Genomic DNA, 12,738 nt, shown 5'->3' with positions numbered 1-12,738 from the left:
TCAGAAAAGGTGTCACTCGTGATGTAATGAATAATAATACGAGTCACATGGGACCCACCACATCACATATTTCCCATGCAATGCAGATGCAGCAAAACACCTTTCGACGACACCCTTTCCCTTTCCTTGGCTTTTTCTCTCTCAATATTCGTTTCTCTCTATTCTACACTTGCTCTCCCTCTACTCATCCACGTGTCGCTCTCCCATTGCTTTTCCATTTCTACCCACCACATCATCTTATGGGCAGGGCACCTTTCCTGGGTGCAGTCTGAATTCTCATACCACCACCACCACCCAACCATAGAATCATAGATCCATAATGACCATAACTCAACACACACGCCCATCCTAAAATTACCGACAAATCAGAAAAGTGAATTTCCAAAACTAAATAAATAAAAGCAAATGCACACCCATCTCTTATTTTCTCCTTGTTTTTTTTTCTTTGGTCTGACTCTTATTTTCTCCTTTAATCTATCATAGTTCATATCATATCGCCACTATTTGAATTTACTTTTTTTTTTTCCTTTAATAACTCCACATGATTTATATGAGGAAATTAATATCAATCTAAGATATCTAACCTCACGTACTAACTAATTATCTAATGGAATAAATTTTTTCTAATACAGTTACCAAAATGTTAAAACGTAAGATCCTGCACGTCTGATCTTCAAAAGTAATTGATTAGCCAAATCCAATGTATGCAAAGCAATCAAGAGAGAAAAAACTAAATCCAATGTATTGCTTTTATTGAACCATTGAGTTCTCCAACTTAAGTGCACGATTCGTTGATTATTAATTTAATTTAACTAAGCCGAGGTGTCTGCCACTACTAAATACTAAACACTTATTATTAACTGAATAGTGATCACATACAATACAAGTGTGGCTGACTCCTCCAAACAAATATCTAGCCAAATTGAGTATGAATTCTGAATAGTGATTATATAGAACCAAAATATCTAGCTATTATCGATTGGCAGGTCCAAATTTACAGCAATTTGGCAGTTGGACGCAATTGTGTGAGTGTGGGGTACCAAACAATATCAACCAAGTGTTTATTTACTTCACTAATTGGATATTATAAATAATATATATATATATATTTGGGCTGGATGATATATAATAATATTCCAACATCCAATAAGGCAATATCTAATATCTAATATTAATAGAGCTTGCCTATAGCCGACACGGACACAGTATGCCACATAAGAAATCCAAATAAAGAAATATAAAGTCATAAAATATAAATATAATAAATGAAATACAAATAAAATAGGGCTATATTTGTCCCACAGAAATTTAAGAAAATCACAAGGAATGATGGGTTATCTGACAAAAATGTAAATGTCCTATCAAGATTTTGAGTACCAAAATGGCAAAATATATGGGTTGGAGGGGAAAAATTATTAGGTGTATATCATATATTGTTATGTGTTGTAATTAATTTAACGTATAAATGTATTATTGAATGATATATTTATATTAATAGGATATAATATTAATAATATCTATTTATATTATAATATATTAGATTGATTACACCATATAATAGTGTATCGATTATATAAAATAATTTTTTGTATGACATGCAAATGATTACAAGGAGACTCCATCAATTTCCATTCAATTTTTTGTGATAATAAAAAAGATTAAATACAAAAATGGTCTACAAATTTTACAATGAATCTCAATTTAGTCTACTAATTATAAAAAATGTTAATTTAGTTCACGAATTTTTCAAGTTATGTCAAAGCAATACAAACGTTAAATTTCATCCGAAAATTAACTGAATTGGTCACATGAAAATGTGATAAATGGATTAAAATGCCTCTAAAAATGTGGTAACTTGCTGTGCAAATGACCAATTTTCGTTAAATTTTTCGATGAAAGTTAACGTTTGTATTGTTTTGGTACAACTTAAAAAGTTTGTAAACTAAATTAACACTTTTTATAGTTAATGAACTACATTGAGATTCATTGTAACCTTGATGTGAACCATTTTTTTATTTAATTCTAATAAAAAAGTAAATAAAAAGGTAAAGTTGAGGTGACCAATAAATAACAGACTGGTATATGGTTATATCCTTATATGGCGAATTTCCCTCGTATTTTAGGCACATGTCGCTCTCAGGCTCTCTCTTCTCTGCATTCTAAAATTTCGTGCTGTTTGGCTCTCTCTCTATCTCTCTGAGTCTGAGCTCTATGCTCTGCCTCGCAAGCAGCACACATTGATCGAATTCGAGCGTTTTCATGACTCACATCCTTCGATTTCAGGTTATTTCAATTTCTTTCTTTTCTCCTTTTTATTGAAATTTGTTATTTCAACTGCTTGCTTTGTATTTTCAACCAAGTGAAAGAGTCTTCTTTTCTTTTTTTTTGTTTTGAGTCTTCTTTTTATTAATAAATCTTGTAAATCGCTGATAGCCAGATATCGCTATTTTCTGTACTATTTGTACCTGATTTTGTTTTAAATTTTTAAATGTTTTTTTCGAAGTGATTGACTGGCCATAATATAATTTCTACGAGGATTTATTGGAAATTTAATTTATTTGTTTCAGGTTCTTTGGCATTTAACTGTATTTCTAGCGTAGGTGATAGGACTTGTGGGGAAAGATCGGCGCAAATCTCGAATTTTTTGTGTGAAGGTTTGCTTCTTTATTTAAGGTATGATTCGGATTTTGTAAAATTTTCTTGGTAACCAAACAGGGCATTAAGACTAATATTTCATATCATACATGCATAGCTAACTCTTTGTCTACTTGTGAATAGTCAATTAGCTCAGCTGGCAAAGTTCAAGTTGGTTCATATACAGATATTCCGTTTTGATTCATCCATTTCTTTCCTTTTTTATCAAGCAATATGAGATAGCTTTTTGTTTCATAAAATGTCCTACTTTAAATTTAGTCTGTCGTTTAACTTTTGTTAAAAAATGGGATGTTGTAAACTGTGGACTATGGAGAAAGAACATTTGATTCGGCTTTCTTGGTGCACGTGGGATCTGGCTTTCCTGGGGCCTTTGTGTCTGTGTAATGATTTAATCGAAGTTGCATGGGCAAGTTTAGATTTTTGTCTCCAATGTTTTATTTTAACTCTACTTACAGACTACGATGTATTCGGATTAGTATTTTTCTTTCTAATTATTGTTCTGATCATACTTTGACTGACCTATATACTTGTACTGAACAAACCCGATACCATCTATTTGTACAAAGTAAAAAGCTTTTACATTTGTCTCTCCATTTGTTGACGGCTTGATGCCTAGTTTCATGTATGGTGTAAGCCAAGTTATTTTTACGTTATTAATTTTTGCGATAATTCTGGTTTTGGGATTATATGACTTTCCTGCATCATCAGTTTGAGATGGGGAAACTGGGAAAGTAATTTCTTTACCTCAAAGTTAGGCATGCTAGAGTTTCCTCAGTTTTGCAAGTAACCTTTTGGCTGGCCTACAAGTCAAGAAGGCTTCTGCATTGATTCTTTTCCTATTTGACATGTTGAAGTCTTTTGTTTCTTTCATTAAGAGTTGTTGACATTCCTTCTCGAGTGGATATTGATGTTATGATCCAACCATTAGGTACCATTTAGGCCATCCTTATAAATAGATTTTTTTTTCTGAAATATTTAATGCGCTGTATCATCTGAATATAATTAATGCATCTTATAAACTCAGTTGACTTGTGTTCTAGCACATTCAAAATTATTTAGAACATCTTTATTTTTTAAGCTCATTTTATTTTTTGTGCAGATCTTCCATCCATACTTGTTGAAGTTATTTTAGATAAACCACAGTAGTCGATGGCTTCACCTACTCTTGACTCACCCTGGCCATCCTCGACTAGTGATCCGTTTTGTGGATCTTTCAATATACCTATAGAGGAAGAGAATCCGGCCGATATTTTACCTGTGCTGGACAACCCAACCTCTTCTATATCCTATAACCATAATATCCCCAAACCACCTCCTGTCCCAAGTAAAATCTATGCAGGAAACAAACATTCCGAAAGGCTTTCAGAGAGTCGCTCTGTCCCAAAGGAAACAATGGATACATGGGACAAGCTTTTCAAAGAAGGATATGGTGCTGATGTCTATATTATCACCGAGGAAGAATCATGTATTCCAGCTCATTTTAGTGTTCTGGTGAGTTAAATAAATGGAATCCATAATTTCATCACTAGAAAATCCTGAAGTCATTGGATGATGAGAAATTTCTTGATCAGGGATAAGGCTAAAAAGTTAATTTCTTCTGGTTTTAATTAAATGTGCAGACTATTGCATCACCGGTGCTAGGTAATTTCTTGCAGCAATCAAAAGTAAAGAATGGTATGAGATACATTAAGATACCTGGGGTGCCTTATGAAGCCGTCTACACATTAATTCGTTTTCTTTACTCATCTTGGTATGTTGGAATTATGTTGTTCGATAACTTTAATTCTTATTTGCTTATTTTCTAGCTAAATTTCTTAAACTTTGTTCTTGTGTGTTGTATGCAGCTATGAGAAGGAAGAGATGAAGAAATTTGTGCTCCATTTGTTGGTTTTGTCGCACTCCTACTCAGTTCCATCATTGAAAAGAGTTTGTATATACCTTCTTGAGCAGGGATGGCTTACCAAAGAAAATGTGGTCGATGTGCTCCAATTGGCAAGGAACTGTGATGCACCACGGCTCTCCTTAATTTGTGTACGTATGGTTGTTAAGGACTTTAAAGCCATATCTTCATCTGAAGGCTGGAAAGTGATGAAGCAAGTTAATCCTGCACTTGAACAAGAGCTGCTAGAGTCCGTTGTTGAAGCCGATAATGTAAGCTGGTTTCTCTTTCCTTTTTCAAATATTTTGTATTATATCTGTAATTGAGATGATGTATTCATTCTCATTCTTGTGCCTTGGGCTAGTGGGCTTGAGTGGATTGCATGGCCTATCTTTTAAATGTAGGCACTACAATTAGGAGTTTCAGGGAAATGCTTGCACAGAGTAACTGGTGATGATTATACAGAATTCTTTCTTCACTCCCTCTTCTTCCTTTTTTTTTTTTTTTTTTTTTTTCTCAGAAAGCCTTTTGCATTTTCATCAAGTTGATACTTTTGTAAGCTAATTGAATGTTTATGTAGGGATCTTACATTCATTTTTCTTCTCTGTTGTGCCAGAGGAAAGAAGAGAGGCTGAAGAAAAAGGAAGAGAAAAAAGTGTACTTGCAACTGTATGAGGCAATGGAAGCCCTCCTTCACATCTGCAGGGATGGGTGCAGGACAATAGGACCCCGGGACAAAGTGTTTAAAGGAAGCCAGGTTGCTTGTGGCTTTCCTGCTTGCAAAGGGCTTGAGACTTTAGTTCGCCATTTTTCCAGCTGTAAAACCCGGGTTCCTGGTGGATGTGTTCACTGCAAACGCATGTGGCAGCTTCTTGAACTGCATTCTCGTATTTGCAATGAGCCTGATTCATGCAAGGTCCCCTTGTGTAGGTAAGCATGAGAATTTCGGATGCACTTCTTTGCCCTATGTTTTCAGGGTAATAAACTACAAAGATATAATTTGTTTGATTGGCATCTGACGAGTACTTTGTTGCCATGTTTTTGGTTACCCTTTGAAAGGCAATGTGGGAGCATTACCTTTGTGTCCTATTAAGCAGTTGATTTTGCAAATAAATGTGAATGGATTTTAAAATGATACACTAGGAATTGAACCAATCCTTTGTGGAATTCCAATGTTGCTGCCGGTAATTTGGATGCCACATGTCACTACAATTGAAATGATTTTTGGTGAAATCTTCAATGGCACACCAGCATCCTCACTGTAACCCACTCTGTCATGACCTGTGATCAATACTATTACTGCCAGAATTGCATCATACTTTTTGCCATTTTGTAGTGAAGGATGTAACTTATTGGAGTAATAATATGAATATCTACTTCTTCCTTCGTGGTTTCAGGCATTTCAAGGACAAAATGCAGCATCAGACCAAGAAAGATGAGGCTAAGTGGAATCTGTTGGTGAGTAAAGTGATAGCAGCAAAAGATGCTCTAGGGCCAATCTCAGGTCGGCGCTCAAGTTTATTATGAGCCCTTGTATTTCGAAGCAAAATGTATTATGGATCTTTTTGATGGGTCAACTAAATGTATTAAGTGCCCTTTTTTTTTGGGTCATGAAAGTGCCCTTGTATTCAAAGCAAAATGTATTATGGACCTTTTTTTTGGTCAACTAAAGGTATTAAGAATCTTCTCTCTTTTTTGTCGAATAAATATCTTAAGAATCTTGAGGCTATTGATTTTGGCTGTTACGTTTGCCAGGCTCTGATGATTATGTGATTTTGGATATCATTGAGTATGCCATCAAACTTCATAACATTTACGCGTCAGTCAACAGATCATTTCTTTTACTCATTCCAGAATTCCATACTGAAGAATGCATCAAGTTCTATTTCATTTTCATAAATGAAAAAATCCACCTAAGCTTACATGACAACATAATTGAAAAAAGCATTACGGTAGACCGATCTGCATGCCTTGATAACATCACAATACTAAGCCCCATCTGCTAATGTCCTCTTTGTCGTACTAATGTACAGAACTGCCAAAAAAAAAAATCAATTATTTTCTCACCAAGGTAACACTAAGAGCAAAATGATAAGATAATTCTCAGATCATTACCGTTATTTCCACGAATAAAAGCATCACCATACTTATTTTTCAACTGTCCGTTGACATATTCTTCTGTCTGCTCCATTGCTATATTCATATACCCATCAAGACAAGCAAGAATACCTGAACAAGAAAACTAAGATATCAAAATAGCCTATCCATGCTGCTTGCATCATAAACATGCAAGCTGACAATGCGAACTATTGCATATTGCACGGAAACCTTTGCAAGGAAGTTGTATTTGTAATGCTGCAGGATTAAATGGAGGTTGAATATGTGGCATGATATTATGGATACCGTTGAGTTAAATCTGTAAAATTTAATCCACAGGTTGCATATTTTATTGTAATAAGTAATTGCATTTAAGCAAGAAAACGAAAAACATATAAGCATGAAAAAGGATCAGAGAGATAGACCTCGATAGTCAACACCAGAATTCAGTTTAACAACAACCGGTCGCCCACGAATTGATTTAAGGAAATCTGCTGGAGTTTTTGTGGTTCCCACCCCTTTCTCTCCCCCTCCACTCATTTTCTGTATCTTAAATTTTAACTTGCTCCACCTAATGAAATGATAGCAATTGATAAACAATTTCACACTAAAAATCTATAGATAAAGAATATACATGTAACAATACGTAAAGACAAGCAAACCCCATTATGTTCGAAATGCTAATACATATCTTAACAGAATTGCAAAACCGGCACTTCTTAAACGAATGGGTACATCAACCAATCATGAAAATGCAAAACCCAGAGAATACACAGTCTTAGTAGATCTGACTTTTAAACAAGCCCATCCAAGCAAAGAATTCTAGTTTGTTGGTATCAGATGGTTAATTCAGTTAACAATGAATCTGACACCATCTATCAAGAGAACAACAGAGAAAAACAGAAATAGGTCGAAGTAATTAGAAGGTCAATTAACATAATACAAACAATTTTATTAGGATGTGAACACGTGTCCAACATCCTTCAGCAGCAACGTATTCTGCTGTGAATGAACTTTCAACTCTTTAAACTTATATGACAAAAGTAAAGAGGATGCTTTCTACATATGCATCTAACTTAATTTCTGGCAATACATGATTTCCAGCCCTCAAAGGAAGCTAAAAAAATCATACTTTTGATTATTAAAATATGTCTTAGAAAAAAGGACCCATGATAATTCATTACATAAACAAAGAACAACCTTTTTTTCCTCTTCTTTTTCTTCTTCTATAAACTCTTAAATTCTTCATAGAAAAGATTTATGCTTTTCTTCAGTTTGCTCTATTTCACATTATCATCGTAATGAGTATCTCAGAAATAGCCCTATTCAGACAATAGCTCAAATTCAAGAACCCTAAATGCAAAGTTCAGAAAACCAATTCTATAACGAAAAGAATAACAAGGAGTTTCTATAACCGCAAGGACTAAAGCATGAATGCTATGAAAGATTAGGAACAGGATACGGATCAAGACATACCTTTATGCTTATTATGGCTGAGCTTTGAGACAGCGCGAGAAACAGAGAGTGAACGGGAAGCCCTCACTTGGTAGCTAGCTTTATATTAGGGGGAGACTTTTGCTTTTTCGTTTCTTTTCCTTTTTTTCTTTCTGGGTCGGGACATGGTGCGGGTGTGTATTTTGAGCCCACCTCAGTAGTTGGGCCTGATTTGGGCCTGATAATCAACTTGGCATTTGTTTTCTTTACCCAGTCATCGATGGACAATCGACATGACAAGTTGAAGACGATGAAGAGAAGAAAGCAAGCAACTTTCCATTCTCTTGATTATAGCACGTGATTCAAAATGTTGTGCAGTCAACATTCCACTTGGCCAGTATCAATGGAATTATGGAACCCAACGAATCATTAGCAGATCCTACCCATCCTCATCAGGTGGAGACACAGAATCTGAGATCCTCCTCCGTTTCTTGTATTGTTTATCTGTCTGTTCCCAATTAACTTGGAACCATGACACCACTCAGAAAACCACTTCCCCGCCTTCTCTTCAAACCCAATTCTTCCAAATCCCCATCCTTCCAAGCACTTGCCTCATACTTGACCCTCACTTTAAACCCAAACCCCCCAACACAAACCTCACCAGAACCACCCCTAACCGTTGTGCCCATCAGTACCCAGATACCAATTTCACCAAAACTGATCTTTAAAATCACCAAATATGATCCAATTTCGTACAGACTTACACCCGCCAGGCCCTTCTCAACTGCAAATTTGGACCCTTCATCTTCCAAACCATTGGGTTCTGCAGAGCCAGAGCCAGAGCCAGAGCCAGAATCACTCCCATCACAGCCAATCCCAGTTGTTTCCACCATGAGTTCACAGCCTATTGATGCAGGCTCTTCGATTCGAAAACCAGTCAGTTTATGGCCTGGAATGTACCATTCACCTGTGACAAATGCTTTATGGGAAGCAAGATCGAAAATGTTTGAGAAACTCGGGGATCCTCCTCCGCAGAGTGAATTGGTGGCGAGAACTCCGGCGCAGAGCCGGACTAGTATCGTTTACAAGTTTTCGTCTGATTATATACTCAGAGAACAATACAGGAACCCCTGGAATGGGATTAGGATGGGGAAGTTGCTTGAGGATCTTGATGCTCTTGCTGGAACCATTGCATTCAAGGTATTAAGTTATATTCTTACTGCAATTGGGAGTGTATTTGTTTGAAATTTGTTGGGTCTGGATAGGTAGAAAATGCTGATAACGGGTTTTCTCAATTGGGTTTGAGTTAGGATTCTATTCTGCATAGGTTATTTGATTTTCTTGAATTAGGTGTTGGGCGTTTCCGGTCCTTGGGATTTGCTTTGTGTCTTTGTTCTCCACATAATTAAGCTTTGAAGTCATATATAGTACGAAAATGTTTTCCTCTGTACTGGAATTCGGGACTTGGTCCATGTTAAAATTGTTTTCATCAGTATCAAAAAAGATTTATTCTGTCCAATGTGCGTGTATTAATCATCAAAAAGAAACCGAGAAACTTGCATGTATCCTCACCACTGGAGCTATATATTCTTCATTTGTATTGCCATTGTTTAAAAGCTTGGATTTCTTTTTCAATGATAGTGATGACTGATGAGTACATGTTAGCTGTTAATCAAGTGATGTAACTCTACTGCGAAGATGACTTAAATTAACTGCTGCAATCTAAACCAATACTTCGCTGACCATGATTGAGTATGAGTCTGCTTATTGTTTTGATCAGTAATATTTCAAGGTATTACATGACCTGTTGGTTGTTGCTTTGTCATTAAAAGTTATATCCTAGACTTTTAAATTCACTTACTCACTTGGACCAGCACTGCTGCAATGAAGATGGCACAACAAGGCCTCTACTATTGGTGACTGCTTCTGTTGACAAGATGGTTCTGAAACAACCTATACGCGTTGACACTGATTTGAATATAGTTGGTGCTGTCGCATGGGTTGGAAAGTCATCCATGGAGATTCGACTGGAAGTGACTCAATCCCTGCATGGTACTGCAGAATATATAACACATATTTTGTTTGCATTTATAATCTGGGTTATAATTGTATTCTAGTTTAAAGATCATGATTAGTTTTTCGTTGTGCTGACTATGAAAACTTGACTTGCTGGAACCCCATATCTTCAGATTCCCTTGCTCTTATAGCAAACTTCACATTTGTGGCCCGTGATTCTAAGACTGGAAAATCGGCTCCAGTTAACCAAATCTCACCTGAGACTGAAAAGGAAAAATTGCTTTGGGAGGAAGCAGATAAAAGGAATACAACGAGAAAAAAGAAAAGAGGAGAACATAAAGCAGATATTGAGAACAAGGACGCCAACAGACTCAATGCCTTGTTAGCTGAAGGTCGAGTCTTCTGTGACATGCCAGCACTGGCTGACCGAGATAGCATTCTAATAAGGGATACTTGCCTCGAGAACTCTTTTATTTGCCAGCCACAGCAAAGAAACATCCATGGTCGAATCTTCGGAGGATTTTTAATGCGAAGAGCATTTGAACTGGCCTTCTCTACAACTTATGCATTTGCTGGTGTGGCACCACACTTTCTAGAAGTTGATCATGTTGATTTCTTTAGACCTGTAAGTAGCCAGCCTATTATCTCTATAAAATCTTATATTTAACTTGCATTAGCTGGCAGAACCGCAGAGTACAGAATTTTCATCGGTGCTGGTACATGTTTGTGGGATTTTTTATATTTATTGTGCTGATGCAGGTGGATGTAGGAAATTTCCTCCGTTTGAAGTCTTGTGTTCTCTATACAGAACTTGAAAACCCAGCTGAACCTCTGATAAACGTGGAAGTTGTTGCTCATGTTACACAACCTGAGATCAGGTCCAGTGAGGTGAGTACGTGAGTTAACATGCTGAAAGTAGCTTTTGCACAAGCCCTGTAAAATGAAACTATTCCTTTCATTGTCTCATCACTGAAATCCATTAGAAAAGCAACACATTCCCTCCGAGACATACCAGCAGACCGAGGAAGATATAAAATCATTGTACATGATTGTACATGATTGAGTGGAATGGTTTTGAGGAAATATCTATCGAAAATGATCTTCAGGGAAATAAACTCATCTAAAATGATAAGAAAGATAAAGTGCCTTGCAAAGGAAATACAAAGTGAATTGGGAAGATCTTCTTCACATACCTTTTTCTGCTCTACCAATTCTTGGGTCTGGGTTAAGTAGATCAATTTATGTTTGATTCATGTTGTGCTATTTGAACAGGTATCAAACAAATTCTACTTCACATTCTCTATCCATCCTGAGGCCATGAAAGATGGGATTCGGATTCGGAATGTTGTTCCTGCTACAGAAGAAGAAGCACAGCGGGTGATTGAACGTATGGATGCTGAGAACTCCCAGTTTGCTGCATCGTGAACGTCCTTAGAAGTCATGCATTAGTGAAAATTGTAAACATGGCAGGCAACAACAGTACAACACAATAAATCTCGGTCATTTATTTGTATATTCTAATTGCGAACCTTGTAGCTCCGCTTGTTTTTCTTTTTTAATTTACACCATTCATAAATGGGTATCACATCGACTGAGATAATTTATGCTCAACAGGTTTGAATTACTGGCCTCCATATCTCAGTGGTCTAACTATATAGAACTCAGCATCAGGGTGGTGTATTTCTCCGTTCAAATTTCAATACATAAATCATGTTGCGACTATTTAATAGTTTCTGTATGGTGGTCCAGAGTCTCCAGCATTTTACTTAAGGTTACGAATTCAGGTTCCATTTCTAGATCAAAATATTATCCTTTGATCTAAGCTTGTACCATAAGATATCAACTAGCTAGATTTCTAGTGGTCAGGGCCGGTCCAATACAAAATGAGGCCGAAGTCGATTTTTTTTTTTTTTTTTTTTTTTTTTTTTTTTTTTTTTTTTTTTGTGGCAGCCTAATGCAAAAATTCAAATGAAATATAGGGGGTGTATGTCTCAATTTTATGCCCACTTCTTTCATCTCATATCATATGCCCTAACTTTTTTTATTGGGATATCTCATGTTTCTTACTAGAAACATGTTTAAAGTTTGGGGCCCACTTTAAGGGTACGTTCTAGTGCGTGTTAAAAAATGGTTCATGAACTAAAGAATTTACCCTAAGATTATATTACATGCATGGAATGGTGACTAGTGCACAAATTAACGCTCCAAAACTGGTCATCGATAAAGCTATTAGGGAGGGAGGAGTTTATGATTGAACGGGTTTTAACATTTTGATACCGATGAATATTTATGGCATACGACTATATGTAGTAAGGCTAGTTAGGTCACTACTTATGAGACATTGTGATTTATGGAATGTCATTAGGTACAATTTGAAATGCATTTAGGGTATAAATATTTAAAATATCTCGAGTTACGAATTGAAATTATCAAGAAACGACTTGAGATGCCCTAAGGAACGACTTGAGAAACTTTAAGGTATGACTTGAGAAACGTCAAAACATAACTTGAAATGTCACTAGGTACAATTTGAAATGCACCAAGTGTATAAACATTTGAAATCCCTCAAGTTACGAACTAAAATTCTCAAGAAACGAGTTGGGATGCCCTAAGGAACGACTTGAGAAACACTTGGGTATGACTTCGAAACTGTCAAA

General features: G+C 36.1%; 3 protein-coding genes across 4 annotated transcripts; 2 read left to right on the top strand and 1 right to left on the bottom strand.

Moving 5' to 3' along the window:
• Positions 1-2,108: 2,108 nt before the first annotated feature.
• BT3 (BTB and TAZ domain protein 3) lies at positions 2,109-6,279 on the top strand. 2 transcript variants are annotated; one of them, XM_086245374.1, is made up of 7 exons: positions 2,109-2,283; positions 2,601-2,673; positions 3,755-4,146; positions 4,275-4,405; positions 4,500-4,806; positions 5,151-5,464; positions 5,932-6,279. In XM_086245374.1, exons 3-7 carry the CDS (start codon positions 3,805-3,807, stop codon positions 6,059-6,061), a joined length of 1,224 nt encoding a protein of 407 aa, XP_086101500.1. In that variant the 5' UTR covers positions 2,109-2,283; positions 2,601-2,673; positions 3,755-3,804; the 3' UTR covers positions 6,062-6,279. The 2 variants fall into 2 exon arrangements, with proteins under 2 accessions (XP_086101500.1, XP_086101499.1); XM_086245373.1 differs by having other exon boundaries at positions 2,568-2,673.
• Positions 6,280-6,390: 111 nt separating this feature from the next.
• Positions 6,391-8,220, bottom strand: LOC147285844 (sm-like protein LSM36B). Its single transcript, XM_086245381.1, has 4 exons — positions 8,108-8,220; positions 7,057-7,202; positions 6,650-6,763; positions 6,391-6,569 (listed from the first exon to the last, which is right to left on the bottom strand). Exons 2-4 carry the CDS (start codon positions 7,169-7,171, stop codon positions 6,523-6,525), a joined length of 276 nt encoding a protein of 91 aa, XP_086101507.1. The 5' UTR covers positions 7,172-7,202; positions 8,108-8,220; the 3' UTR covers positions 6,391-6,522.
• Positions 8,221-8,508: 288 nt separating this feature from the next.
• On the top strand, positions 8,509-11,594 carry LOC147285843 (acyl-coenzyme A thioesterase 2, chloroplastic-like). Its single transcript, XM_086245379.1, has 5 exons — positions 8,509-9,265; positions 9,940-10,117; positions 10,255-10,706; positions 10,841-10,969; positions 11,354-11,594. Exons 1-5 carry the CDS (start codon positions 8,597-8,599, stop codon positions 11,504-11,506), a joined length of 1,581 nt encoding a protein of 526 aa, XP_086101505.1. The 5' UTR covers positions 8,509-8,596; the 3' UTR covers positions 11,507-11,594.
• The last annotated feature ends 1,144 nt before the right edge of the window (positions 11,595-12,738 follow it).

Source organism: Dryas octopetala, chromosome 5 (assembly GCF_963921425.1).
Source record: "Dryas octopetala chromosome 5, drDryOcto1.1, whole genome shotgun sequence".
NCBI lineage: Eukaryota > Viridiplantae > Streptophyta > Magnoliopsida > Rosales > Rosaceae > Dryas > Dryas octopetala.
This window is presented reverse-complemented; position numbering and strand designations above follow the sequence as displayed.

Coding starts and splice junctions, on each gene's coding strand:
- BT3 (XM_086245374.1), top strand. CDS start 3,805: ATGGCTTCACCTACTCTTGACTCACCCTGGCCATCCTCGACTAGTGAT. Junction 4,807..5,150: donor CCGTTGTTGAAGCCGATAAT/GTAAGCTGGTTT, acceptor CTGTTGTGCCAG/AGGAAAGAAGAGAGGCTGAA. Junction 5,465..5,931: donor TGCAAGGTCCCCTTGTGTAG/GTAAGCATGAGA, acceptor TCGTGGTTTCAG/GCATTTCAAGGACAAAATGC.
- LOC147285844 (XM_086245381.1), bottom strand. CDS start 7,171: ATGAGTGGAGGGGGAGAGAAAGGGGTGGGAACCACAAAAACTCCAGCA. Junction 6,764..7,056: donor TTCTGGTGTTGACTATCGAG/GTCTATCTCTCT, acceptor TTTCTTGTTCAG/GTATTCTTGCTTGTCTTGAT. Junction 6,570..6,649: donor TTTTATTCGTGGAAATAACG/GTAATGATCTGA, acceptor TTTTTTTGGCAG/TTCTGTACATTAGTACGACA.
- LOC147285843 (XM_086245379.1), top strand. CDS start 8,597: ATGACACCACTCAGAAAACCACTTCCCCGCCTTCTCTTCAAACCCAAT. Junction 10,118..10,254: donor AGTGACTCAATCCCTGCATG/GTACTGCAGAAT, acceptor CCATATCTTCAG/ATTCCCTTGCTCTTATAGCA. Junction 10,707..10,840: donor ATGTTGATTTCTTTAGACCT/GTAAGTAGCCAG, acceptor GTGCTGATGCAG/GTGGATGTAGGAAATTTCCT.